Source organism: Malurus melanocephalus, unplaced genomic scaffold (assembly GCF_030028575.1).
Source record: "Malurus melanocephalus ecotype Western Australia unplaced genomic scaffold, MMel_1.1 scaffold_204, whole genome shotgun sequence".
In the NCBI taxonomy this organism is placed as follows: domain Eukaryota; kingdom Metazoa; phylum Chordata; class Aves; order Passeriformes; family Maluridae; genus Malurus; species Malurus melanocephalus.
In genome coordinates, this window is record NW_026623436.1 from 1,264,205 (window position 1) to 1,289,574 (window position 25,370).

Consider the following 25,370-nt stretch of genomic DNA (forward strand, 5'->3'; position numbering starts at 1 on the left):
TCCCTTGTTACTTTTCTGAAGTACATTTTAGTCCTAGCCTGAAAATTCAATGGTAGGGTTCAGTTTTCATTGCAAGTTTTAGTTTGTTTTTGTCCTCAAAACGTACCAGTAGGCAGATGAACATTTTAGCTTTTGCTATAGAAAAATGCAAAGTAAAGGAGTGGAATAATACCATTTTCAAAGCATTTCACAAGCATGAGGTTTGACTGCAGTTTCAGCTGAGAGTGGTGTTTCAGGTGGGGCAACTGAGGCAAGTTCTACTGAGTCTAGGTCACAGGGGTCCCTGAGGCACTCCTTGAAGATATAAGGGCTGTGTAGACAGATAATTAGTAACATATTATGTATAAGATTATCTTGGCTTGCTTCCTGCTTGTCATGAAAATTCCTAATAAAGTCACTGTATTCCATCACGTGAGCTGTCCCCCAGGATTGCTTTTTGGCTTGTGTCTATCCCAGGTAATTGTGTGCCCTGATATGCAACTTTGGGATCTGCTGGGCTGTGGTGAAGTCATTCATCTAGCCAATCCTTCTCCTCAGTGTATATGAGGAAACCAGGGAAGGATCTGCACTTTGTACAGGGGGAGGACACTTCTGGGCATGAATAAAAGGTGGCAGAGATAAGAGAGCCCAGACTCTGTCTTCAGGTGTTGAGCTGTGAGCACTRTCAGGCAGGGAAGGGCACACTGCTGAGTCTCAGTTAATCAATATTAATGCAGAAACTGCTGGTTCTCAGCTGATCAATAATCATGCAGCAATTCCTGCTGTACGGCCACTGTGTCTTTGCCTCCCAGCTGCCTTTACCTTGCAATAAGTTAAAACAATATTTGTGAGCTTTGCTTCTTTTATTTTCCATYCACTGTTATCTTCAAGGAAGCAGGAATGTCCTTCCACATACTGAACTCTTTCTGTAATTGTTGCTGTTGGAGAATTYCACTTCCTGTAACTCATGTCTTTCTCATGCTTTAAATCCACATTATTTTACCAATGTGATAGGAATGTCTGTTCTCATAGTCTGACAGTTTTGCTGCTGAGTTTGTGCTGGGTCTGTTCTGKATTCCAGCCCATGGCTTCTTCAGGGAAGAGCAAGTGACCATGACCTTGGTTCACTGGATTTCCTATGGTGGGGAGTTTGTTTCCCTGAAGATGTGGAATGAATTTCAGTCTGGCTTCAGATTTGGTTATAATCAAGCTGTTTTAACAAAGAATGTTTTTGTTGGGAAAGAGCTGTTATATCATGTAAAGTGATGAGATTAAAATGGGAAGCATTCATATATGCTTTTTTTTTTCAATATGACTCGTACTGTCTTGGAGTATATATTTTCTCCTGGAGTRTATTATGTACATTAGGAGTTGGTCTGAAAGATACTTAGTTCAAGGTAGGATGTCAATGCTAAAATCATTGCGACCAGGAGATTTGGGAATCTCAGTAATTAAGATCTAGATCTAAATCTGAATTTTTCGCCCTTTCCATCCCATTATCCTGTGCTGCACTGGCAATCTGAAAAGCTGATTCTTCTAACCTACTTTTTTTTTTTTTTTTTTTAATTGGAAGGTATTTAAAACAAAATGTCCCTTATATAAATATATTTTACTGGTGTTTTAGGAAAAACAAGCACCTGATTGAAGAGGATGTCCAAATCCTTCAGTCTTGCTCTGCCGTCACTGGAAGCCTCAACATTTAATCCTGTTCACTAACTAATCATATTTTATTTTAAATCTGCATATAGTTGCTCTACATAGCCCATTCCAGTACCCAGCTCYCATATAAAGTTTTTCACCTAGTATATATGCTCATGTTCTTTGCCAGCATCACCCTCTCTATGGTAGCCTTTTCATAGCAGAAGACTGGGATCGTGTTCWGTCTGGTGGTTTTCTTGTCTGTAGTTTGTGCTGCTCTGTCCTGGTGCTCCTGCTCCAGAGTGTCCTGCACTGGAAYGTCCTGTCTGGAGTGTTTGACTACAAGAAGACTACAGAAGAGTGAGCACTGTCTTGGCACAGAAGTGTTGAAGAGGTCAGAGCAGTCAGTTAATTCTGCCAACAAATCCAAGTGGGCCCTCACCTTTACTGGCATTACCTGAGGGGTCTGGTCACTGTCATTCATTTTGTCTTCTGCCTCTGAATCTTTTTGAGTCAGCTACCATACCAGATGTGTGCCACTCTAGGACTGAGCTTAGCATTTCTCCTCACTCTGTGTCCTGCTGTGAACTCTGTCCTCTTGGGCTAGGGTCATTCTTCATTCTCCCCAGGGAATTAATTTTTTTTGTGCTTCCCTTCTGGAGTGCCACACCTCCCAGCCTGTTCTTTGGGTGACAAGAGCTGATTTGAATGTTTGCTGTAGCAGTTACCTTTTCCTCCAAACTGTCACATTAAATACTGTTAACCAGGCAGGARAGATGAGACATCTCCATTTTAAAACCCCACATAGTGCTCCAGCATGGATGGATGTGTCCATATAGCATAGCTGATGGTGCAGAGGGAAGTCTAGAGATGCAGTCAGTCTGTGGCCACAGCAGCAACAACCTTTGGACAAAATTAACTTCTTCCCCATCTTGAGGTCTTCCTCAGCCCCATCAGTGCTTGGCATTATACTTGAAGGTTGAGCCTGGAAAGATTAAAGTGCAAGTAACTTGGTTTACAAAGCAGCTCTTGTACAGCAGCATCTGAAAACAGTCCTATGATGCCCAGCAGGGCTCCTCTCAGAATCATTTATCAGAATTTATCCATGTTTGCATGGCTGCAGATTTTGTTTGTCAGATACTGCTGTTGTGATTGCAGGACTCRATGCCTCTTTTCCCTTTCTTAATCTTTATATACAAACCCTCAAAAGGTGAACCTCTACCCTGCACTTTTATGGAGCCAGTGGACCAAGTGCTCCTTTCACACCAGGGCTCCAGCATACTCCCTGCTAGCAGATTTATGTGTTTCAAATAGAATCCAACAGCTGGTGTTCTTTTCTTTCAAAAAAAAAAGCTGTCCAGCCAGCAGTGTAAAGGAACACACTTTCTATACAAAATAAAAAGAGCTACTAGGAACAAGAACACTTGCAAGCATTCAACTTTTCTCATGCTTATCTATGATGCCCACAGTCTCCCCACTTCTTCTGTTGAGCCAGGCAGAGCTCCTGATGCCCCAGCAGGTTCTCTGCCTCCCCAAACTCCTACTGCCTTTCCCATCACTTTAAATTGTTGCTTTAAATTCTTCAGGCAGGATATTTTTTTCCATCGACCTCAGACTTCTTCCTATGTGATTAAKCCTCAGAGGTTTAGAATGACTGAAATAGAGGTGGAACCATCAAATTCATAAAAATTGCATTCAGGCACTGTTGCCTAAGAGTTCYCAAGTTTTTGCTGGAAGGTGTCTGTGTTGAACACATTTTTCCTATCTTGTTTTCCAGATAGCTCCSTGGTGAGTTAACAATATTTGTTTATCCAAAGCCATGCAATAAGCATTACAATCTTCAGGCCAAAGTACAGTTTCAGTTTGTGTTTTGAGTTTTTGAAATAAAAAATATAAATTATTGCATAATTTTTAAGTAYAGTTGAAGTACTAAGCAATAGCTCCTCTTTCACAGTTATGATTAAGGACCTTTGATCACTTTCTGTGATCAAACCATGTTAAATAAGCACAAAAGAAGAATAACATGTCCAAAGAGAAGTCTTTCTAAGCACAGGTCCTGTCTGCAGCAGTGCCAGTAACAGGAGGAGTACAGGACTAGGACAGGCAAACATGCCTGACATTYTTGGGGACTTCTCAGGTTGTGCTCCTCCTCATTTGGTGTCTTGTGGTTCTGTTACAAAAATCTGTTGCTCTCTTTGACTCACAAGGTCTGTAATGGTTGTGAGGGGACCCAGATGTATGCACATTGTCAAGGCCAAATGGTGTGACTGGAAATAGAGTCCCAAGGTGACAAGATTTTTTTCATACAAAGAATATATCTTTTGCAGTGTATAATGATCAAGGGTGACCCAGACTTAAAGGAGATTCCTGGCGGAGYTCTACAGGTTCAGATCCTCTGTCTGCATGTGCACAGCTTTGCAGTCTGTCTCCTGCAGTCCATCCCTGGTATCCCTTCACCCTCCCCTCCCACCGCCCCTGTGTCTCCACAGATGTCCAGGCTGCTGTGTAATGATGATTCAAGGATAAATCTGGGCAGATCCAAGTCCTTTTTGGGCCAGGCTGGCAGTAATCCAAATAGTCAGTTCACTGCCACCTGGACAGGAGTTGTGCTGAGGTGCTGAAGCTGCTCAAGGCATGGGGAGGGCAGGTTTGYTTATGTTCAGCAGCACTGATTACACAACTAGCTTCAAGCAAAGGGCAGCCTATCCTAGGTACTRAGGAATATGGGGCTCAGAAGCCTTTGCCTTTCACAGCTCAGGGATCCCTTGTCCTCATCAAAAATCTGGTAGAAGGAAAGAATGAAATGTAACAGAGCAGGGCTTGCAACTTAGAGACACTAAATAAAGGAAGGAAGTGAAGGATTTATTCTTTGATCCTGCTAACAGATAGAATCACCATTAGAAAATGCTTCTGCCACCCCTAAAAGCTTTCAGACTGTGGCTKAGAGCCATTTTTGCTTTAGAGTAAGCATACAAAGCCTCCACAAAGAAAAGTGCATAATAGAATTTTGATTTTTTTTTTCCTTTTTTGCTCTTTTTTTTAAATGTAAAATGTACTTAATGAATACTATGGGGGTCTTTATGCCACACAGGACTGAACATGTGCAATGMTGTTTAAAAGGTATGTTTTAAATGTGAGGATCTCTTTTAATGGTGATAGTATCTTTGAAAGAGACTGTACTTCACAAGGAGCACAGGAAAACTTAGGGCATGGAATAGGGTTTTATTACTTCTGTGATGGTGAGGGATAGTTTATCACAGTGGCATAAGACCACAGTCTCTCAAGACACTGGTTAATTCATAAGCATACTGGTATTTGAAAGTATAAAGTTGTCAGCTGCTCCTCAAAAGCTTTTGGCATCCCCTGAGAGTAGAACTGAAAAAGGTTGGTGTATCACCATTGGAGAAAAGTTATGAGGATAGAAAAAACTTGTCTAAGTTCACTTTTTTTTTTCCTACAAACATAAATATCCTTGAGGACTGCTTGCAGAACAATGCAAAACATGTTGGGATTAAGCTGAACCTGGAGAAAGCTAACAGGATGCAGATGGTRTGAAAATTAAGTCTGACAGAATAATGATCTGTGTCTCTGATGAAAAATGAGTAAATGAAACATCAGTCAATCTACAGAATCATCTTGTCAGCAGGTCTGGCACTGCTGAGTGGCTTTTTTTTTGGATGGTATTGTGCCATCTGAGCAGCAGGAGGGAAAGTTACCTGCCTTTCCTAAACATTTTAAGACTAAATGGAACTAGAACAAAAGTGTAAATCCCATAGACATGTCCCTAACCACAGAATTKTCTCCACCCTCTCCTTTGTAAAACATCAGAAGTGAGTGGGAAAACTGGGGTTTGAATTATTATCCTGAAAGTTTGTTTTGAAACCCCTTTAGAACAATCTCTACTTCTTGTGAAAACACTGGTTGTYGTAACTTCTGTTGTTGCCACCGCCCTGGCCCAGCCTTCTCCAGAGGCAGCTGAAGGCAGTGGATGGGGAGAGGAATGTGTTTAATGATGTGTTCAGGTACCACCGCCACAGGCACCCAAAGACTGATCCTGCAGCAGGCTGGAGGGGAGGGAATTCTGTGGGGAGTCTCACAGAGACCTCATGCAGTCAGGAAACCCTGAAGAGGTTGGCAGGAGACAGGTGGGAGACAGTCTTTGGTATGGGATACRATGATTGAATGAGTGAGGCAATGAGTGGTTGGAATAGGTGAGGAGAAAGTAGATCATTCAGAGGGAGCCCAGGGCTGCTGCAAATACCTCAGCCTGTCTGGAACTTTTGAGAGCTGGCAAAGTAATTCAAGGGTTCCCACTGCTCTCTCTCTCTCCCCATTTTCTTCAGTATTTTCAGGATGCTCTACCCCTATCCTTGTCCCTTCTCTGTTTCCACTTCACTGAAGTGTTTTTCAAAATTGGCAAGTACAGATTGCCTTGTGGGCACACAGAGAGAAGAGTTGGTGTATCTGTCCTGGTCTGAGGTTCCATTGAGCCTGGGGAATGGCATGAACACTGTTGATGTTGTGAGGCTGTACCACAGTTACTATATTGCAGTGAGTGAAAAAGAGAGTGAAAAAGGAATTAGCTCCATTTTTTTCATTAGAAAAACAACCAGTGCTCCTTATTCCATATCTCCAGTCTCCCCTCTCTCTCTTTCCCTCACATTTCCTAAAAMAATGTGTGTGCACTGGCTCTAACAACCATGAGAAGCTTCCATGGGCATGAGGTAAAATGTCAGGCCCACAGAAATTAACAGCAAATCTCATGCTAATTTATGAAAGTCAGGCTTTCCGCWGCTGTCAGAAGTGATTTAGATTTGTTGAAATTCCCTGATTTACCAGGAGAAGCTCAAAGGAAGAGGTGGAGTTGTCCAAAAGAAAGAGTTTGACCTGGTAAAGGAAATACAAGAGAATGTGTTYGCCTTTGATCTGGCATAAATCTGTGCTGCTACCACAAGAAACAACCCCACCTCAAACAAAAAAATGCTGAAGACAGGGAGGAGGTAGGACAATTACTTAGAATAATGAATACCAGGATGTAAATTTGAGGGGAAATGATGCTGACTATCATGAAAACCCTGGACAGCAGTATCCATTGGGCTGTGGACCAGCCATGGGTTGTGCCCAGAAAGCCAACTGTGTCCTGGGCTGCACCCAAAGCAGTGTGGCCAGCAGGGCAAGAGAGGTGATYCTCCCTYTGTTCCCTCTGGTGAGACCCCACCTGGAGTGCTGTGTCCAGCTCTGGAGTCCCCAACACAAGAAGGACATGGACSTGTTGTAGAGRGTTTGGAGAAGGCCATGRAGATGCTCAGATGGCTGGAGATCCTCTCCTGTGAAGCCAGGCTGAGAGAGCTGGGGTTGTTCAGCCTGGAGATGAGAAGGCTCAGGGAGACCTGAGAGCACCTTCCAGTACCCAAAGGRGRCCTGCAGGAAAGCTGGAGAGGGGCTTGCACAAGGACATATAGTGATAGGATCAGGAGCAGTGGCTTTAAACTGAAAAAGAGTAGTTTAGATGAGATATAAGAAGTTTTTGACTGTGAKGGTGRTGAGGCACWGGCACAGGTTGCCCMGAGAAGCTGTGGATGCTCCATCCCTGGCARTGTTCAAGGCCAGATTGGATGGGGCTCTGACAACCTGGTCTAGGGGAAGTTTACCTGCCAATGGCAAGAGGTTTGATTTAGGATGTCTTCGAGGTCCCCTTTGGACCCAACAATTCTGTGAGCCTATGATTCTATAGGAAGATTRTGGAAGAACTTATGTAAAACTTGCTGCTATTTTCTGTACTTGCTGCAATTTGCAGCAAAAGTTAGATTTTATTTTTTTTTTTTAATTGGGGGGATACTAAAAGTATACCAAGTTATATTTAATTTGTCTAGAAGATCATTTTGCTGGTTTTGTCAAAATAATCTTTCTTTTCTTTGTCAAACTTTGTTCTAATTCTGTGTTCATTCTTGGGGCTCCCTGCAGTGCACTTTAAAAGGGAAGGTGTGTGTCCTGGAAGAATTTGCACAGTGCAGGAAGGAAATATAATCAGGGTAGGACTTAATTTAACTTCCCAGGGGTTTTTGATCCCAACTTAACCTCTGCACTATCAAGTAGAATAGARTACATTGTGTGCTTAGCAGTGAAAACAGATAAGGGCTCCTTGGTCAAAATCAAGTGAGCAACAGTACTGAACAACCATGTTTCTATTTGTAATCTTATAATTTTCCAATGACTGACATACTTCCAGGATCCAACACACAGTCAGGTGTAGACTGAACCTCCAAAAAGGCAGAGGAGAATCTGGGCTGAATCTTTGGTTTTTGAGCAAAGGATGTTAAGCACCTTGACTATGATGAACTTAAAAGCAGCAAAGGTTACTGAATTTGGGAAATGTCCTCACTTGCTGCTGGCTGGAGTCCCTGGATGGTGGTGATTTAGTGGTGACTGAGGTGGTCTCACCTCAGTGCCTGGTCTTCACTCATCTTCATCTCTAAATTTGTGGGTGACAAAAAGGCAGTCTGGTCTTTCCCTCTCCCTGCAGCACATCAGTGAAAAGAGAGCTCTGGGTGCTGGGGTAAGCCAGAGTCAGACCCCTGCTGCAAATCTGCTGGTTCTTACCCAGTCCYTGGCTCCAGCAGCTCAGTCCTTGTACAGATGGACCTTCTCAGAGGTCCCCCTAAACAGCATTGAAACTCCACTGCTGAAAAGGTCACTGGGAAATTTTGGGTTGTCAAGCTGTAAAATGCAAGGAGGATTCAGTCCCTGATTTATGCTTGGCAGTTCTCTGGTTCAACTGGAGAATCCAGTCCTGAGAATATAGTAGGGAAAAGCAGCTCATGGCAAGCCAAGGGGCTGCCTGCCTCCTCCCTTAATACTAAAATGTGGATGGATTAGGGATTCATTGGGCACCTGATTCCAACCCTCTGCATTTTCACATTGCTGCATAATGACCAATAACAATAGGCACTGAGCTGATCTTTGTCCATCAACTTCCTCCTGAAGAAGAAGAAAGGATATTTATTCTTTAAGCTGATTCCTGACTAGCAGAACCAATAAACCCAGGATTCCTCCTGGAATTCTGTCCACTGTCCTGTAACATTTCATTTTTGTGAAACCTTATGTTCCTTTCCACATCCCCTTCATCCTTTTTCCATATCCACCTGTGCTTCACCATAGCCACCCACACCAGCTTGTGCTCCTTCCCTTCCCTCACCTCTTCCTTAGGGAACAACAAGCAAAGCTTTCAGTGCTCTGCTTGCTGTCCCCTCTGATTTCCTATCTGTGCCTTTTTGATCCTGCCCCATAACCATTGTGTTTTTTCATTTGGTTTCCTCTGCCATCACCTTTTTTCCTCCTTTTTTTCTGCCTTCTGCTTAGTCCTGCAGCCCAGGAAAGCTCTAAGGCTTTGCTAGGGCTGGGCTAGGGAAGGCTCAGTAGGTTCTAGGAGGGAATCAGTGCATGTTGTGTGCAGCTGCAAGCTGTGTTTTTGGGCAGCTGTCAGAATAATTGTCAGAGTAATGTCTATGTTCCCCTCCCCAGAGTGKTGAGGACATGAACCCATTTATCTTTTCTCTTTATCTCAGCAGTAATTTTCATAGTAGGGTGTGGGAACAAACATCTTGGGGACCTTTGCCTTTCTGATAAATTTGCTGAAATGAGCTAGCAGGTAAGAGAGAACACAGTATAATTGCCCTTTTCCTGAAATTTGCTGAAATGAGCTAGCAGGTAAGAGAGAACACAGTATAATTGCCCTTTTCCTGAAAAAAAAAAAAAAAAACAAAAANAAAACCCTGCAAAAAATAGTGGTGGGTGTTAATAATTTGGCAGAATAGGAGATGGATCCAAAAGCTTTGCTTTAGGCTCTAATCTGGACCTTCCTGCTGTGGCAGGGTTTGCCCTCATATCTGCTTATTCAAATCTCACTGTTCCTGATCTTTGGCAGTTTCCTACAGCTTAGCAGCCTTCCATCCCTTGGGATTATGGAAATTTCCCAGTGTGGGTTTAGGGGGGTTGTGTGGATAATGAATCTTTCACTATTGTACCTTAGAACCTGCATCTTCTGGCTTCCACACTGAATTTTGGGTTTCCTACCTAAAATATGGTGACAACATTAAGGACATTTAGTATAGTAATAAAATTATTTATGTTGCAGATCATTTGAAATTAAATCTATTACTGTACTTAAATTATAGATATATTGCCTTAAAAATCTCTGTATTGATTTCATTAATAGTTGATTGTGCTTGGTTTCTATTATTTTTTCATTATTACCTCAGGGTACTGTTCAGCATCCTACAATTTACGAAGAAATTACCTAAAACAACGAAAATTTCTTGGCTTTTGTTACAAACAAATCTGAAAAAATAGCTGATGAATCATCACAGAGATTTTGTCCAATCTGATGATTAATTGTACTGTATTTAGACAAATCAGTGCATGCTAGCACATACTTTCTCTCCAAAGTCTGTAGCCCCCAGGCATGTGTAATCTCAAGCTCCCTGAAACAGCCAAGCAATTTCAAAGTTTATTTTGTTATTCTGAAGCCTTTTGTCCTGTTYTGGCAAAGACCAGAACCAAAAAAAATCAACAGTGGGGGTGCAGCTGGTGGAAGTGTCCCTAAAGGCTTATATTGCTCAACCTGTCAATTTTGTATATGAGTTTTGAAAGTGAAAATAAATAAAACCAAATGTAGACCTTTTACTGTAACCTCCAGCCTGTTCCTCTGGCACAGCAGTGAGAGTTTTTTGTGGTTAGTACACAAGGAAAGCCAGGCCCATCAGCTGATCCCTGCCTCGTGTGTGTCCCTTTTGCAGCCTTGGACAGCCCAAATACCCTCCAGTCAGCTGGGCTTGGGGCATAATTCAGACTGCAAAGAGCACAGAGCGGCGTGCAGCAGCCGTCAGCATCCTTCCACCGTGACAAGCCAACTTGGTTTTTCATTTCCTGAGTGTGAAAGTAGTTTTGACATGTGGATTTCAGTGTTACCCCGAGACAGTGGTGCTCCAGGTTTYCCGACAGCACCGTGCCTTTGTGCAAGGCGACGGCTGTGATCACTGCAGAAGGTCAGCTTGTGCCATGCCTGTCAGAGCCRTTTTCTGTCCAAACTTGTCACTCACTGTGGGTTTCTGGCTGCTGTCTCACAGCTTTTTCATGGCTGCTCAACGGAAGCCTGGTGCAGGCTGGGATGCTGGCAAAGATCTGACTCATCTCTTTTGTTTGTTGCTTTTTTTAAGCGATGATTTCCCACTGACTTCCTATATCTTCTAAGGGAAGTCCAGGCCAAATTAACWCACTCAAGGACTTTCATGTGAGTAGAATTTCATCACCTTCAGGCTGTAAGTGGAAACACTTAACCTTTATTAGTATTCCAAGAATGAGCCATGCCTATCCAGGCAAAAACACTTACTCATGATGCCTTTTTGTCTGATATAAGTATTGGGAATATGTGCATTTTCTTAATGTTAATTGACATGGTCRTTTTTATCATTTCCTCACTTGTGGAGCACGTTCTCCTCATAGCACCCAGACTAGAAGTTAATAAGTGCAAAGAAAATTAAACAAAGCCTGAGTTTTGGTGCCTTTAGTCTTGCRATTCACTGAACACTGCTWTGGCAGCACACAYACGAGGAGCCAGACTCCTTGGAAGRACAAGAARTATCTGGAGAATTAGGGACCYTAGGTACCATTTTAATCTACTTCCCTCCATCAGGTCCTCTTCTCAGGAACAAGTAATTATCTAAGGCAAAGCCTGGTAGCCCATTTAAGAATGGGCTCTTTTTGAGATCCAGTAAACATGGTTGATGGACTGATCTCTGTGCAGAAAGCACGTGGACCTTGCTGTTGGGGTTTTTTTGTGTCCTGAACAAGCCTGACCATTGCAGTGTCACTAAATATTGGATAAYACTGTGCAAACACATACCTCCCTAACTGAGAAAATACCTTATTTTTCAGAGAGGAGTCTTTTTGGAGGAGTGAGGAGAAGAAGGATGAAGCTGCAAAAGTTGAGTGGGAGGGGTTATGTTTTTCAACTCCTGTCAGCTTAGGAGCTTTTGAGATGCTTCTGGTCTCTTTTCCTCCACAGACCATAAATACACAATCATTTTCTATCTTATCTTAGCAGGGGAAATTCATGTGAAGCAAAGAGTGGTGTCCTTTTGCTTCATGCTAGTATGCATACTAGTGATCCAGTGCCATCATTTGTTCTGCTCTTTTGTGGCTTTTGACYAGGTGGGTATAATTGCTGACTGTTACTCATATATGATAAGTGTAAAGAGGCCATTAATTTTATAGATACAAACAGGTAACTGAAGTCACAGGMATGCTGCCCAAAACCACAGCACAGGATAAGGGTGGAAGAAGACACCAGGAGTTGTAACATAGCCACAGGAGCCCTGGTAATTGCCAAGGAAAAGCCATTAGAGAAAGGGAGAGGGACTTTTGGGTAGGAAAAAAAGTGAGGAGAGATTTAGAGCTGTGAGGAAAGATTGCATAATGTTTTTCCCTCCACTCTGTTCTTTGGGGAACGAACATTCTCTGTAAACAAACAATARCGCTTTAGAGATAGCACTGCTGGCTCCACTGCTTTTTCTAATGGGAAATAGCTGACAAGTCAGCACTGCTAACCAGGACTGTCAGAAATGGGAACACTACTTAGCCTTTTTAAGCAGTTAACTGCTTGTTGAATGAAAGGATTAATTGGATATTTCTGTTTTCTAGTATCTGAGACACATTAAAATTTAATTCCACACATTAATTCCTTCCCAAATGTCTAAAATAATTACAGAATCATAGAATGGTTTGTGTTAGAAGGGACCTTAAAGATTATCTGGTTCTAACCCTCCTGCCATGGGCAGGGACACCTTCCACTAATTCAGATTGCTGAAAGTGGCCCTGAACTCTTGTAAGGATGGCTAGTCCCCAAACTCTCTGGGCAACCTGTSCCAGTGCTTCACCACCCTCACAGTAAATAATTTCTTCTTATTATCTAATCTCAATCTGCCCTCTTTCAGTTTGAAAGAGCCATTATCCCTTGTCCTATCACTACAAGGATACWCTACATTTTTTACAAGTCCTTGTAAAAAATATAAATGTTGTTCCAAAAAGCCATCGTCACCATTTAGTACCACTTCCTCTGGGTATCAAATGTGCCATGTTTTCCTCGTCCCTGAACCTTTTCTAGAATGAGCCATGCATTTAAGAAATTGTTTTCATTGTGGGACTTCCAGAATGCCATCAGGATGGCCAAGATCTAACCAGTACTGGGGACCAGASCAGTATTCTACCTGTGTCTCACATGGTACACTGTGTAGCTTTATAATTCCTGGAGTATTTCCATGAATTCACTCAGGATAAAACCAGAAAAGGAAAGGTAATGTCCCTGATTTAGGGATGAGAAAAGGTCTTGTGTAGTGTGGGTGAACATGCTCAAGCCCTTTGATGGATTCTGCAGTTTGCTAGATCCTKCAGTCCAGCTCAGGCAGCTCGAGTGGACGTGCTGACATCCAGACAGAAACACTGCCTCAGTGACAAATTAAGAAGCTGTAACTCTCCTTGAAGTTTCCTGGACTCTTACAGACGTGTTCAATGGCACAATAAAACCCAGTCTGATTTCCACCATAACTAAAGGCAGCTGTAGTGAAACCTGATGTTAATGGACTGAATGTGAGACTGCAACTCTGAAACCCCTAATGAATGCAGGTTGAAGCACTCACTGCTTTTAATGACCCCTACAAAGCTAACAGCTCTCTGAAGGTTACTATTTAACCAGAAATAATGGTATAGCATCTACATTCTGGATTGAAATTGCTGAGGCAGTTAATTTTTACTGAGCTCTAATTCTTTTTTTTTTTGTCCCCATGCATGACTGAACCCATGGAATGCCAGGTTCCTGGGTACAGGTGGGTTTTCTGGTCTGAAAAAACGTTATGTCTCTGCCCCACACAATGCCCATGTTACATGACTTGATCAAAATTACTTACATTTTTAGCTTTACCTTTTAATTGAATCCTTGTTATTGAGTCCCAAGGAAATTAAAGACAAAYAGCCTCATTTCTTTTTGTTTCCCTGAAGCAATTTATCAACAAGATAATCCCAAGAGAGTTGCAGCAGACATGTTGATAAAGGCAGAATAAAGATGGCTGATACTGCTGAGGTTTCATTTCTCCTCCGGAGTGCTTTGGCTGCAACTTTGCCACAGAAAAATCAAGTTAATTCATTTTGTTGCCATTTGGGTGTTTCCTATTTACTACTGGTCCACCTAGATCAACCTATTCCTCTTAGAATTCAGAGCTCTACCTTGCTGTTCTCAAAAACACAAATAAGCTTCTGCTTCTRTTACCTCTCRTATAACCATGGAATCAYAGAATGGTTTGGATCAGAAAGGATGAGAGATCATCTARTCCMCCCTCTTGCCATGGACAGGGACATCTTCCACTAGACCATATTGCTCAAGGCCATCCAACCTGGCCTCAAATACCTCCAGAGAAGGTGCATCCACAGCTTCTCTGGGCAACATGTTCAAGTGCCTCACCACCCTCACAGTAAAGAGTTTGTGTATCCTTGAGAGAAATCTGGCTGCTACTCTTCCCTGTTCTCTCAGCTGCAAAGCTTTTGCTGAGCTCAGTTTGTGGAACTTGTCTGTTCTTTCTGCCTGTCTTGCAGAGGGGGTTTTTGGACAGATAAACCCTCTGCYAATTTTGGGCATGTTATTTTTACTAATCAGCCAATCTGTGTGGGTAAGTTGTTATCAGGAAGGAGAGTGTGACTCTCCTGGGGATTACACAAAATGAGTACCTACCTGTGACCCCTGACTCAAAAGTCTGATATGTCCCTTTGCATCTTGAAAACACCATGAATTCACTCAAGTGCCAGTCAGATGGTCATTGTGCACTCCATCTGCAAAGGGACTTCCAGCTCACAGGTACCAGGATCCCCTTCTGAATGCTTGAACACCCAATGGAAGGCCACTGAYCCTCAACCAGGCTCAGGAATTTACTTCTGCTGGGTGCCTAAAGGCATTGGAAATTTAGGTGTTTTGTTGAAACCAGGCCCTTGAAATCTTGAAGGTTTCAGATTCAGCATCAGTGAAATACAAGGCTTGCTTAGAYACATGCCCAATTCCTGATGTGGTTGTGTCACTGAGAGAGGTCACTTTACCCACATGGATCACCATTTCTGCTCCTCCTGATGGTTTCCTTTGTAAAGCTGGTGTTTCCAATAGGGTGTTAGTTGTTGGTCTAAAATAAGCTGTCTGATTTTGCCTGGAGTAAAATAAGGAGCAATTAGCACCAAGTACATGATACAAAGGAAGGGAACACAAATTCTGAGAGGGTTGTCTCTCCATGCTTGGTGCTCAGTCACCAACTCGGCTGTCTGAGCCAATGRCAGCTGTGAGAGCCCTACTCCCAAKGAGCATAGCAAGAGCTGTCATCAGATTTTGGAAGACACAAGCTGAACTCTCTCTACTGTCAAATTCCRAGCAGAAATTGCAGACCAGCCTGCTGCCCTCCCAATACAAGAGCCAGAGTTAGGGGGCAGTGAGTAGCTGCCCTCTCTCTCCACTTTTAGGTGAAACAACTCTCAGTTCCATCGAGCTGTAGGGCCAGCAGTGGGTAGATATTTTGGGTTTCAGCTTCTGCTGTGAGCACAAGATGTCTTTCAAAGGTTAAATATCTGATGGACTCTCTTCAGTACTGAAGAGATGTGAATGTAGGAGGTGCATGGTTAGACACATAAGAGGTGTCTTTATTATGAATGGAAATTGTTACCTTAAAMTAATAACATTCTTCCTAAAAGCATATCACAACCTGAAATATCTGCRGTGATGTTACTAATTTGCGCTTTTAATTCCCAGTTAATAACTACTTTCTAAACACAGATGGCAGCAGTACARTGCTCCCTTTTCATGAAGATTGACATCTGTGAATACTGTCTTTGAGGCAAGCCATGTGTATGTGATTAGTTCATTGGTTATTGGCACGGTGTTAAAGAATTACACTGAATAAATGAACCGTTATTTTCCTTTTTTGCCTTTCTGATCTGCCTGTGTGATTGTGACTTGATCAGTGTTGAAGTCAGCACTTTCATTTTTCTTCTTCTCGAAGTAAAGGGCATTTTCATTAGGAATCCCACAGTTGACTGTGGGAAGATATCTGTCCCCTGGAAGAGTCATGTGAGATAAGCCCTTGCCAGAGTGAGTAGCCCAATTATGYTTGATTATCCATCACTCATATGGCCTTACAATGGAGCTTGTTTTCAAGCTTCTTCTCCCTAATATTTCACATTAGAAGCCCAAACCATGACCGGATCTGAACTTTCCGGGGTTGAGGGATGTAAGCAACAAAAATGCATCTCTCCGTTTTTCCAACTGTTACTAATCTCTGGCACAACTCCTGCTTTTGTGAGCAGATAACAAGGCAAGAAAAATGGGTGCCTCCTCTTGCCAAGGGGAGTCCTCGAGTTAGAGCCCTTGATTTGTGCTGAGCAGACAGCACTCTGAGCAATGTAAGCAATTTTCCCTGAGACAGGTAGAGGGGAGGTTGCTTCTTTTGGGGTTAGCRCAGCCTAAAAGGAACTTCAACAAAATCCCAAAATATCAGAGCAGAGATCAGTCAATGTAAATAATACCATCCAGGGTATTGAAAGAAGCCCTGCTAAGGATACTATTTTTGGTGACCACAGCAGAGAGGCAAAAATATAAGACACAAATCTAAAACATGTTTCAAAAAGAATCTCTTCCAGCTCCTGATTTTATTTAAAAAGAAGGCACATTTGTTTAAATCCTGAAGACCTTTGCATTGAGAAGTGATTAACCATAGGGCAATCAGCTATGTTATTGTCCACGTAATCACTTCATACTGAAGGTGCATCCAAACACTTAATTTTCTGTTTCACTTCTTGTAATTTTTCATTATTTTCATTTGGTGAATATCAAAAACCGGGATCAGATTTTCACAGGGGAAAAAAAAAAACCACCATTAAAAGGGCAGGTTTGGCTTGATCAAAGCAAATGCCATGGCAAATATTGATCCAGTTGGATCCAATTGGATTTCTGTGGCCTAAAGAGGGGACCCAAAATATCTGGCTCTGGAGTAGCCATCCCCATCATTAACAGTGGTAGCTGTGTGAGAATGATCATGCTTTCACTGCTTGGATGGCCAGGAGCTATAAGCTCCTCAGGAMAGAATGTCTAACAAGGCTTATGGTAAAATCATCAGCCTCCACTGCATTTGTCAAAATTCATTTAACTAGAAAATTGCTTTAACTAGAAAACTCTTCTGCACTAAGGCAGAGCTTGCTCCCCAAAGCAAAGATGTTTCACAGGTGTTAAATGTGCAACACCAGTGGCTGCTGAGTGAAGTTCCATTWAGGATCTTGAGCCTTTTGGTTTGAAAATGAGAATTTACCTTGCTATTAGCAGTCCCTTGAGGTCTCATTTTTTATCAGTGAGTTGCCTGGTTTTTTACTCAGCAGTTCATTTCTCTGCATTTTCAAGTTCACCTGTTTTCTTTTATCTTGGAGTTAATGGTTTTATCACAAGGCTTATTTTTCTTCTTTCTTTCTTTCTTTCTTTCTTTCTTTCTTTCTTTCTTTCTTTCTTTCTTTCTTTCTTTCTTTCTTTACTTTACTTTACTTTACTTTACTTTACTTTACTTTACTTTACTTTACTTTTCTTTTTCTCTCTTAGGGGATTGTTTATCACCATCCATGACAAAGGCCATATTGCAACAATGCTAAACTCTTGGCCTGAAGAAAATATTAAGGTATGTGGCATGTCTTCTGTGGACTGGGAGATTACAGGGAATTTGGCRAAGAATTGGATATTAAGTGGAACTGCTTGACATCATTTACAGAATTGGCTATTTAAAAGGACAAGCAAAGAATGTTTCCTTTCCTTGGAGAATTTTCAGGCTGGACTTCAGTTCAGCTTCAATTTCCAGTCAAGCTGGGACTTCTGGGACTCTGTYGTTTGTATATGCAGTCAAGAACAACTTTTTCAGAGGTAGCAGGATCTTGGTCAATTTAAAAAAAAAAAGGTGCATGATAATAAATTTGCATAGAATTGGGGCCCTAGTTAAAAAGGGCCTATCTGTTGAAGAATTCTGTAGCTAAAATGTAATGCTCTTTAAGATAACTCTGTAACCTACAGGCTTGTAGGACTCTTTCCCAAATCTGGGCCATGCAGCATCACTGGCAATGCTGCAAATCATGTTTGATATCCAGCAGCTGAAATTACTGATGGCCCACCCAAAAAGTGCTCTTGTGAAGTGTTTTTCACTAGAGCTCGGGGCTGGGCAAGTCCCTGGCATGAAATAAAATCAACACTTAAGATTTGTTTAGCCAGTCAACTCATCTTCTTCTATGAGTCTGAAAGCTCATGTTCCTGGGAATTTCCGTGACTATTGACAGAATTTTGGTCCCCTATCAGTCATCTGCTTCTTCCAGGAACAAAGGTTTGGCAGCTGAGAAAATCTTGCAAACATTTTCCATTTCCAAAGGGAAAAAAAAATGGAAAATTTGACATGTTTTCAGAAAAAGTGATCATATTCATATAAACTTGTGTTTGGAACCATGGAGAAGAGAGGCAGGTTAGGTATTTTGTCCTTGCTCTGTCCAACAAACTCAGTATTTCCATCTGTTTCCAACTCAGGACTGTGAGCAAAACTCATTATGGCTAATAGATATGTTTTTGCAGATGGGGAAACTGGCACAGAAAGATTAGAGACTGTTGTTGAAACAGCCCCTCTGGCACCCAAAACAGACCATAGGAAGGGCAATGGTCCATGAAAGAGATTCAGACTATCTACTTTCCAGGTTCGCCAGACTACAAAGGCAGCTCATTTCAGCAGTATTGCTGTTAGCAACCRCAGGGTTCCCTGTGTCTTTGTGCACAGACTTCTCCATGCCTGAACTGGTAGGCACTGGAACACTCAAGATTTTGAGATAAGGAGGGAGGCACCTGGACTGCACCTAAGTCCCTGSAGGGACCCAGTTTTTTTAAAAAAGCTGAACAGCCCCACCTTTGAACATCACCCACTAAAGACAGTGCAGAAATACCTTGAGATGCTGCCCACATTTTGCTCATTAGATTTGGCTCATTAGGGCTTCATGGCAACAGTGTTTACTGTAGAAATGGGAAATCTGGGCCAAACCCTAGATCTTCTGCCTGGAAGGGCTGGAGGGGTGCTGGTGCTCTGCTTACTTAGCAAAGCCTCAGCCAAGCTCTAATGAGCCGCACCCTCAGCCCTCCTGTCAAAGCTGGGCTGCCCTGAGAGAATCATAGCACCAGAAGCAGAATATGTGAGAAGAAACCATTTCTTGTCATACTTCTATGGAAATGTGAGACTTTTGTATCTCTTCCAGGATGGCTAGGCTAATGAATCCTGACATAAAGAAAGATTGGATTAAATGCTGGCTGTCCTCAGCAGTGCCTTCCCTTGCCAGTTTTCTCTCTGGTTCCTTAATCTTGTACTCTTTTCTTCAYGATGGCCCAGCTAAAGCAAAAGGAATGCAAAGAATCATACAGGATGGGTGTCATCCCATGAATTCAAGCCACCTCAAAGTGAGGGTAGTGTAGAAACACGTATTTTATTCCAAGACAAGCATGCTGCTGTGCAAGCTACTGCACTGGCCTTCCATCCTGCCTTTCCTCCCTTCATTTCCTCCCTCCTTCTGTAGGATGCCTGCCCTAGAAGTACACTCAGGATTTTGAATCCCTATCAAGGTTACTGCTGTACAGGGCTGTTCAAAATTCTTCCCCTGGAGTGTTTTCTGGTTTTGCCCTCAAGGCAGAGTATCAGTTCATCCTGTAAAAGCTGACCTCGTGCAATCAGTACAGAGAACTGAGAATGCCAACAGCAGCACTTGSTTCTGCATTGCCTTGGCAGCCTGGAGATCACTGTAGTGCTCTGGATTGCTCAGCTGGGCCACATGCCTCCTGAAAGGCACTGCAAATCTGCAYTGGTGAACTGGATACAGCCTGCAGTTAATGCCTCTCAGTCAATACCAACTGCCCAGGTGCTGTCTCATGTTGTGGGTACTTCTGCAGTGCCAGTGAGGAGGAAACTGAGCTTTTCATCTGTTCCAAACTGTTCCAAACTGTTCCAAACTGTTCACCCCATTCATCTGCTCCCAAAACAGCTGCTGGGGGAGAAGAGAAGCACTCTGCAGGTTTCTGTCTCTCCCTGTCATATGTCAAATGAGCTTAGAAACCATTTAGATGGTTGGTGTAAACTGCACACCTAACCTTTATACAGTGACTTCGCTAGTGCCATAGTGAAAACTTGTATCACAGATGGAAGTAGAAAACAGTTTCCTAATTGTCAAACTGGTAACCTTCTACCTTCAGGTAGAAGGGTCTGCCCTGCTCAGCCTGAGATCAATGTCCTGTCTGTTGAGTTCTGATCAAATGAGCAAATAAAAACATTAATGTGCTTGTGTATCAGGTGCTCACAGAAACTGTGCTCTTTTTTGAGGTGTTATTCAAATCCAAAGAGCCACAAACAAATGTGAATCCAGTTTTCCCTCTCTGTTGCAAATAGGAATGCATATCTCCCATGCTGTATCTTCTGTTCTGATTAATTTTTCAGTGTTGGCTTGAGGAGCTTTGGTAACTACAGAGTGCTGCAGCACATCTCAGGCTGAAGAATTTTTCTCTCTCTGATGGATATCTGAGTGTTATAGAGAGGTTTTTAGTTTTGCCTGAGAACACTTACTTGTTTGGATGAAAAAGGATCAGTGGTCCAGAGAAATATTTTGATTTATYAGAACTTTTTTWTTATTATTATTATTCTCTGCATAGTTTGAATATTAACTCCATTTAATTTCAGGATAAACCTGTAGCAGTGCATATGCATGCTGCTTTCCCTATTCCCATTACTRCCCTTCAATCCCAATTGCATCCTCTGGGTGTGGTAAAGAAGTGAGCTCACACCCAAAACCAGATGGAGCCCACCCAAAAAGAGACTTTCTCATTGCTAACACTTCAYATTGACCCAAAAGGAAAAGCAAATAGGAAAATGTTCAAATATGTGTATAGTTCATGTTGAACAGTAAAGGTCACTGAAATATGCTTTTTCCACAGATGTACTTCCTAAGCACACTTTTTTTTTCTAGAAAAAGAGATGAAAAAAGTTAAGGTCAGATCTCATTTGGGATGCTTCTTGTAGTACAGCTGGGGATGTACAAAAAGCCATGCTGGTTGGGCTCTGCTACAACAAACTGAAGTATTTTCCAGCAGAGCTGCTATTGGCCCACAGTGTGAGCTGCTACCTGTCAACCACACTTCCTCTACCCCAAAAATGTGCAGCCCCCTGTTGCTAACAGCTGGGTAACATGGTGTCATGGAGAAGGAGCAAATATCCATTGCACAGTGCAGCTGGAAGATGGCATCAGTGTGGAAACAGTGGGGTTGGATTTGCTTCTAGAGCCTTGGCAACCCCAYACAACAGTCTCTTTTGATCCTCCTAGGCCATCGTGGTGACAGATGGAGAGAGGATTCTTGGTTTGGGAGATCTCGGAAGTTAYGGCATGGGAATCCCAGTTGGAAAGCTTGCTTTGTACACAGCTTGTGGTGGAGTCCACCCACAACAGTGTCTCCCTGTCCTGCTGGATGTTGGCACAGACAACGAGGTAAGACAATTTTTYATAAATCAGACATGGGGGGAGAGAGAATCAGGATTAGTGCTTAGCTGAGGCCAGTTCCCTAAATGTGGAGACAAAGCTGGAGACATCCAAGATGAGGTGATGGCTAGACCAGCACTGCAGGAAAGTGGGAAAGTTTAATTCCTGTTTGATGCATGAGAAGCTTTTGTTCTTATGGAGAACTGAAATAAACGCTAAGTAGGCTCATGGGCCCCCGGAGAGAAGACTCAGAGTGTTACCAGCTGGAGATGAATGCTCAGCTCCATCTTTCAGCATGGCAAGGTGAGTTGGCAGGTTTAGCACAAGAAGTCCCAGAATTATTTTTCCTCTGGTAATTGTGAGTAAACAGGCAGATATTCGTGTCTGTGTAGAGATGACTCTGTTCCAGAAATGGAGAATCCCTGGCGAGTGGTTTGGGAATGATTAATGTCACTGTTTTGTTAGATCGCACATGTTACTGCACATTGTAGCCAGGCAAGAGGACTCCATCTGTTTGCAGATTTTTGCCTTATGACTCTGGCTCAGAAAGGCCAAAGTGAAACATTTCAGTAATGCTAGAATGGACATCTGTGAGGATGTCTTTTTAAAATTAATATCCTATAGCTATTTGTGATGGCTTGGGTTTGTCCATTTTTGTAAAATGTACTTGTGCTTCACATGACCCCAAGTAAAACCAAACACACATTTCTTGGGGGAAATAACAAATCTGGAGTATAAGAGTTTTGAGTTCGCGTGTGAAGACAATGCTGACATTTTCAGACATGCTGGTGCTCACTGGGCAGCTAGATTTTCTGCGCCTCTTTCAGTCCTGCCCCATCTCTCACCATGGACACTTGAAAAGAATGAAAGAATGCAAAATCAGTGCCCATAGATGACATCTGAGAATCTCRATTACCTCTTTAGTCTCTGGTCCCAGGATTATGTTACCCCTTTAGCACAGCRGCCTGTCATGGACTAGTGGAATATAGGGTGTGCTCATCTCAGCCTGATTCATGGTCCTTTTGGAAAAGGGAGAACTTTGAGTTTGGACCCACTGAGGCTGAAGCACGAATTAAATCTCAGTCTCACTTCTTGCAGTCTCCAGTCAATAGAATGCTGTACTTGACTTTGGATCCTTCCTCTCTTCCTTCTCCTCCATGCTGGWCTGCACACCACCAGTGCTTTGAGCCTCCCAGCTGGAATTTCCCCGCAGAGGGACCTGGGTGAAAGTGCTTCCCTTCCCATGGCAAGCTTCTGATCGTGCATGTCCATCTGTTTCTGTCTCAGCAAAAAGGGAACACTAAAATCCGAAGTGGCTCCAATGATTTTTAGACCTCTCTAAGGGTCAGATGGCATAAGAAATAGGAACTTAGAGAATCAGTCTTAGATCCTTTTTTTCTGCCCTAGGTTAGATGTAATTTATGTGTCCAGGAAATTCTCTGTGAAGGCAATTTCTACATCTAGTATTAAGATATAGAAGCTGGTTTTTCCAGCAATATGAACAATGTATTTCCTCACGATATAAATAATTTGTTTGCTTATTTATTTACTGGYATTCTCATGTGCATAAACCCAGATTAACTGAACCCCAAGCACAACCTAGGAGCATCCTGCCCCACCAGCAAACTCGTTTATCAGTGCATAAATAAGATACTGCTTATAGGCATTCATCCAGTTAATCTCTGCCTATTAAGATGAGGTTTATTATMATCTCTACCTATTAATATCTGGTGAGCCAAGGGTGACTGTGTTGCTAACACATGAACCTCAGGTAGAATGTAGTAAATATAGCAGTCATATTTTTAGCATCAGTTGTCAGCTTGTCTTCCTGACAGTCCATAATATTTTGTATATGCTTTCAGCAAATYATTTTTTTTTCAGAGCTTGGCATTTCTCATCTTGTCTGTGGCAGAATTTTGTCCTCCATGGACAGGCTGCAGAGCACACACTGCTATAGGGGCAGTCAGTGAAGTAATGCAAATGGGTCTYCTTTCTGTTTCATGGCTCTGAAGAGCCCAAATGAATCAAACTCAGAGGGAAACCTCTGTCATCTTTCCTTCTAAGGGAAAACAGCTGTGGCTGCAAAAAMAAATCTGATATTACCATATCTGCCAATATTTAGGGCCATATGGCTGCAGGACAATAGGTTTGAGATGCCTCATCCCCCCCGTCATGTGGATGGTTCAGTTCCTGAAATTGGAAGGGAAGTAAAGTTCCTTTGCAGTGACTCACAGAGGCGTTAGCCCACCTGTCTCCTGCTAGTGTTTGTCCTGTGCTTTTCCCCAAAATACATGCCATTTGCAGGCTGACCCAGTCCTTTTTAGGTGGTTTATGGATCCTGAYTCAACACCTGCTGCATTGGTTGGAGGAATGGCCTGGTTTCATGTTCCTATTGAGAAGCAAAATATAAATTAATCTGTTGTATGATAATACCGTGACTTTACACATGCCAGATAACCGAGWTGAGTGCTAGGCAGGTGCAGGGCCTGGGAGCATTTTGGTGTGTGACCACTGATTCTGGTCACCTCTGGCGTCACCTAAAATGTCTAAATGACACGTCATTTCAAGGTACATCAGGCGGCCTTCATTGCACARAACACTGTTTGTGGTCAACAGCTGTCCTGCCCTCAGTGCAAAATTAAGAACTGAATGCACAGTGGACACTCCCACCATGGGATCAGTTTTATTCACCAGAAGTGAGGCACTTTGGCAGAGAGTCTTTGTCAGAGCTGTTCAGGGCATGCAGAGCTCCATTTCCTAAGGCAGCCAAGAAGTGTTGCATCCCTCTGACTTTATTTATGCTGAAAGATGGTCCGTAGCTTCCTATGGAAACACTTTCTGCTTGGGAGGAGACGTGTGAGCTGGCCCACTGCATAGTAAGTAAAATTAATACCACCGCATCAGACAAACTTTTTTGGTGGGCTGGGACATAAACCTCCATCAATCCGTGGAAGAGAAGATGTCAACAGAATTGCTTTGTGTCCTAGGCTCTCCTGAGTGATCCACTGTATATTGGACTGAAACACAAGAGGGTTCGTGGGAAACAGTACGACGAGCTGATTGATGAGTTTATGCAGGCAGTTACCAACAAGTAAGTGKGGTTATACACATGGCTCATCCGGGCTGCTTCCATTTAAGAACAAATGTTGCAACTCCTGAACTAAACATTAGTATAATTGATCATCCAAGCAAAGGAAGGTCGTTTCTATGCAAGTCTCCTGGGTGGTCTGCAAATGACTCTTTGTGCTTGAGCACTCCGTGTCAAAAATATTTGTCTCCAGAGAACTGAAATGGGACTAACAATTTATAAGCATTTCCTATCCACATAGGCCAGAGGTGTCAAACATGTGTCCTGTGGGCTGTGTCTGGCCTCCATCATGCATTTATGAGCCTCATTCAGCATAGTCAGAACCTAAACTATGGTTTGTTTACACTTTATAAAGGAAGTTTCTAGGTCTCGTCATTGTGAAGGAAATCATCTAAATGGAAATGGCACGTTCCTTCACACGGTGTAGAGACTGCAGACTGCCTGTCTATGGCTTTGTCAAAAACAGGAAGTTCCCTGTTGGCATTTAACTCCATGGAGTAAGAAGGCCAGGATTATAAGTATTGTCCTTTTAACAGTGCAACAGACTGCATATTTCTAAGTAACTGGGACAGAGGGTCTCTGATGTACAAGAGAGTTTAATATGGGAAGAGCAGAACCACTACCTCAGCCCTGAGCACCTCTGAAAAATAAAAGAAAGTGTATTAAAATCTCCAGGACTACCTGGAAATATTATCATAAGAAGGAAAGTGAGGACAATTGTTAAGTCAAAAAGACTCATATTTGGAAAACTCCAAGCTCCTAAGCAGCTTTGTTTGCCTTTCCTAAAGCTGTAGATGATACTGATAAGGAGCAGCAGAGAGCTGCAGTCTGTGCTGGACTGCCAAGCTGCTGCCTGTCTTTTCTTCCCAGTGCAAGAGCTGTGTTTGATGCTCCCCTGCCTGTGTGTCCAGCCAGCTGTGTGTGTGTGTGTGTGTGTTCCTGCACGAATGGGAGGGAATGGGTGGCACATGTGTCATTAACTCTCAGTTACCCCATCTCCCTGGAGGCAGGAGGCACCATGACAGCACCTACCCATCCACAGAAGGATGTGTTTACATGTGAT

At 42.7% G+C, this 25,370-nt stretch overlaps 1 protein-coding gene across 1 annotated transcript in view; it reads left to right on the plus strand.

The window, feature by feature from the left end:
• ME3 (malic enzyme 3) overlaps window positions 1-25,370 on the plus strand; it is a 118,172-nt gene that overhangs the window by 68,286 nt on the left and 24,516 nt on the right. Inside the window, exons 4-6 of the mRNA XM_057373659.1 lie at window positions 17,285-17,360; window positions 21,067-21,228; window positions 24,207-24,310. Coding sequence (XP_057229642.1) covers window positions 17,285-17,360; window positions 21,067-21,228; window positions 24,207-24,310 — 342 coding nt within the window. The remainder of the gene's footprint in view (window positions 1-17,284; window positions 17,361-21,066; window positions 21,229-24,206; window positions 24,311-25,370) is intronic.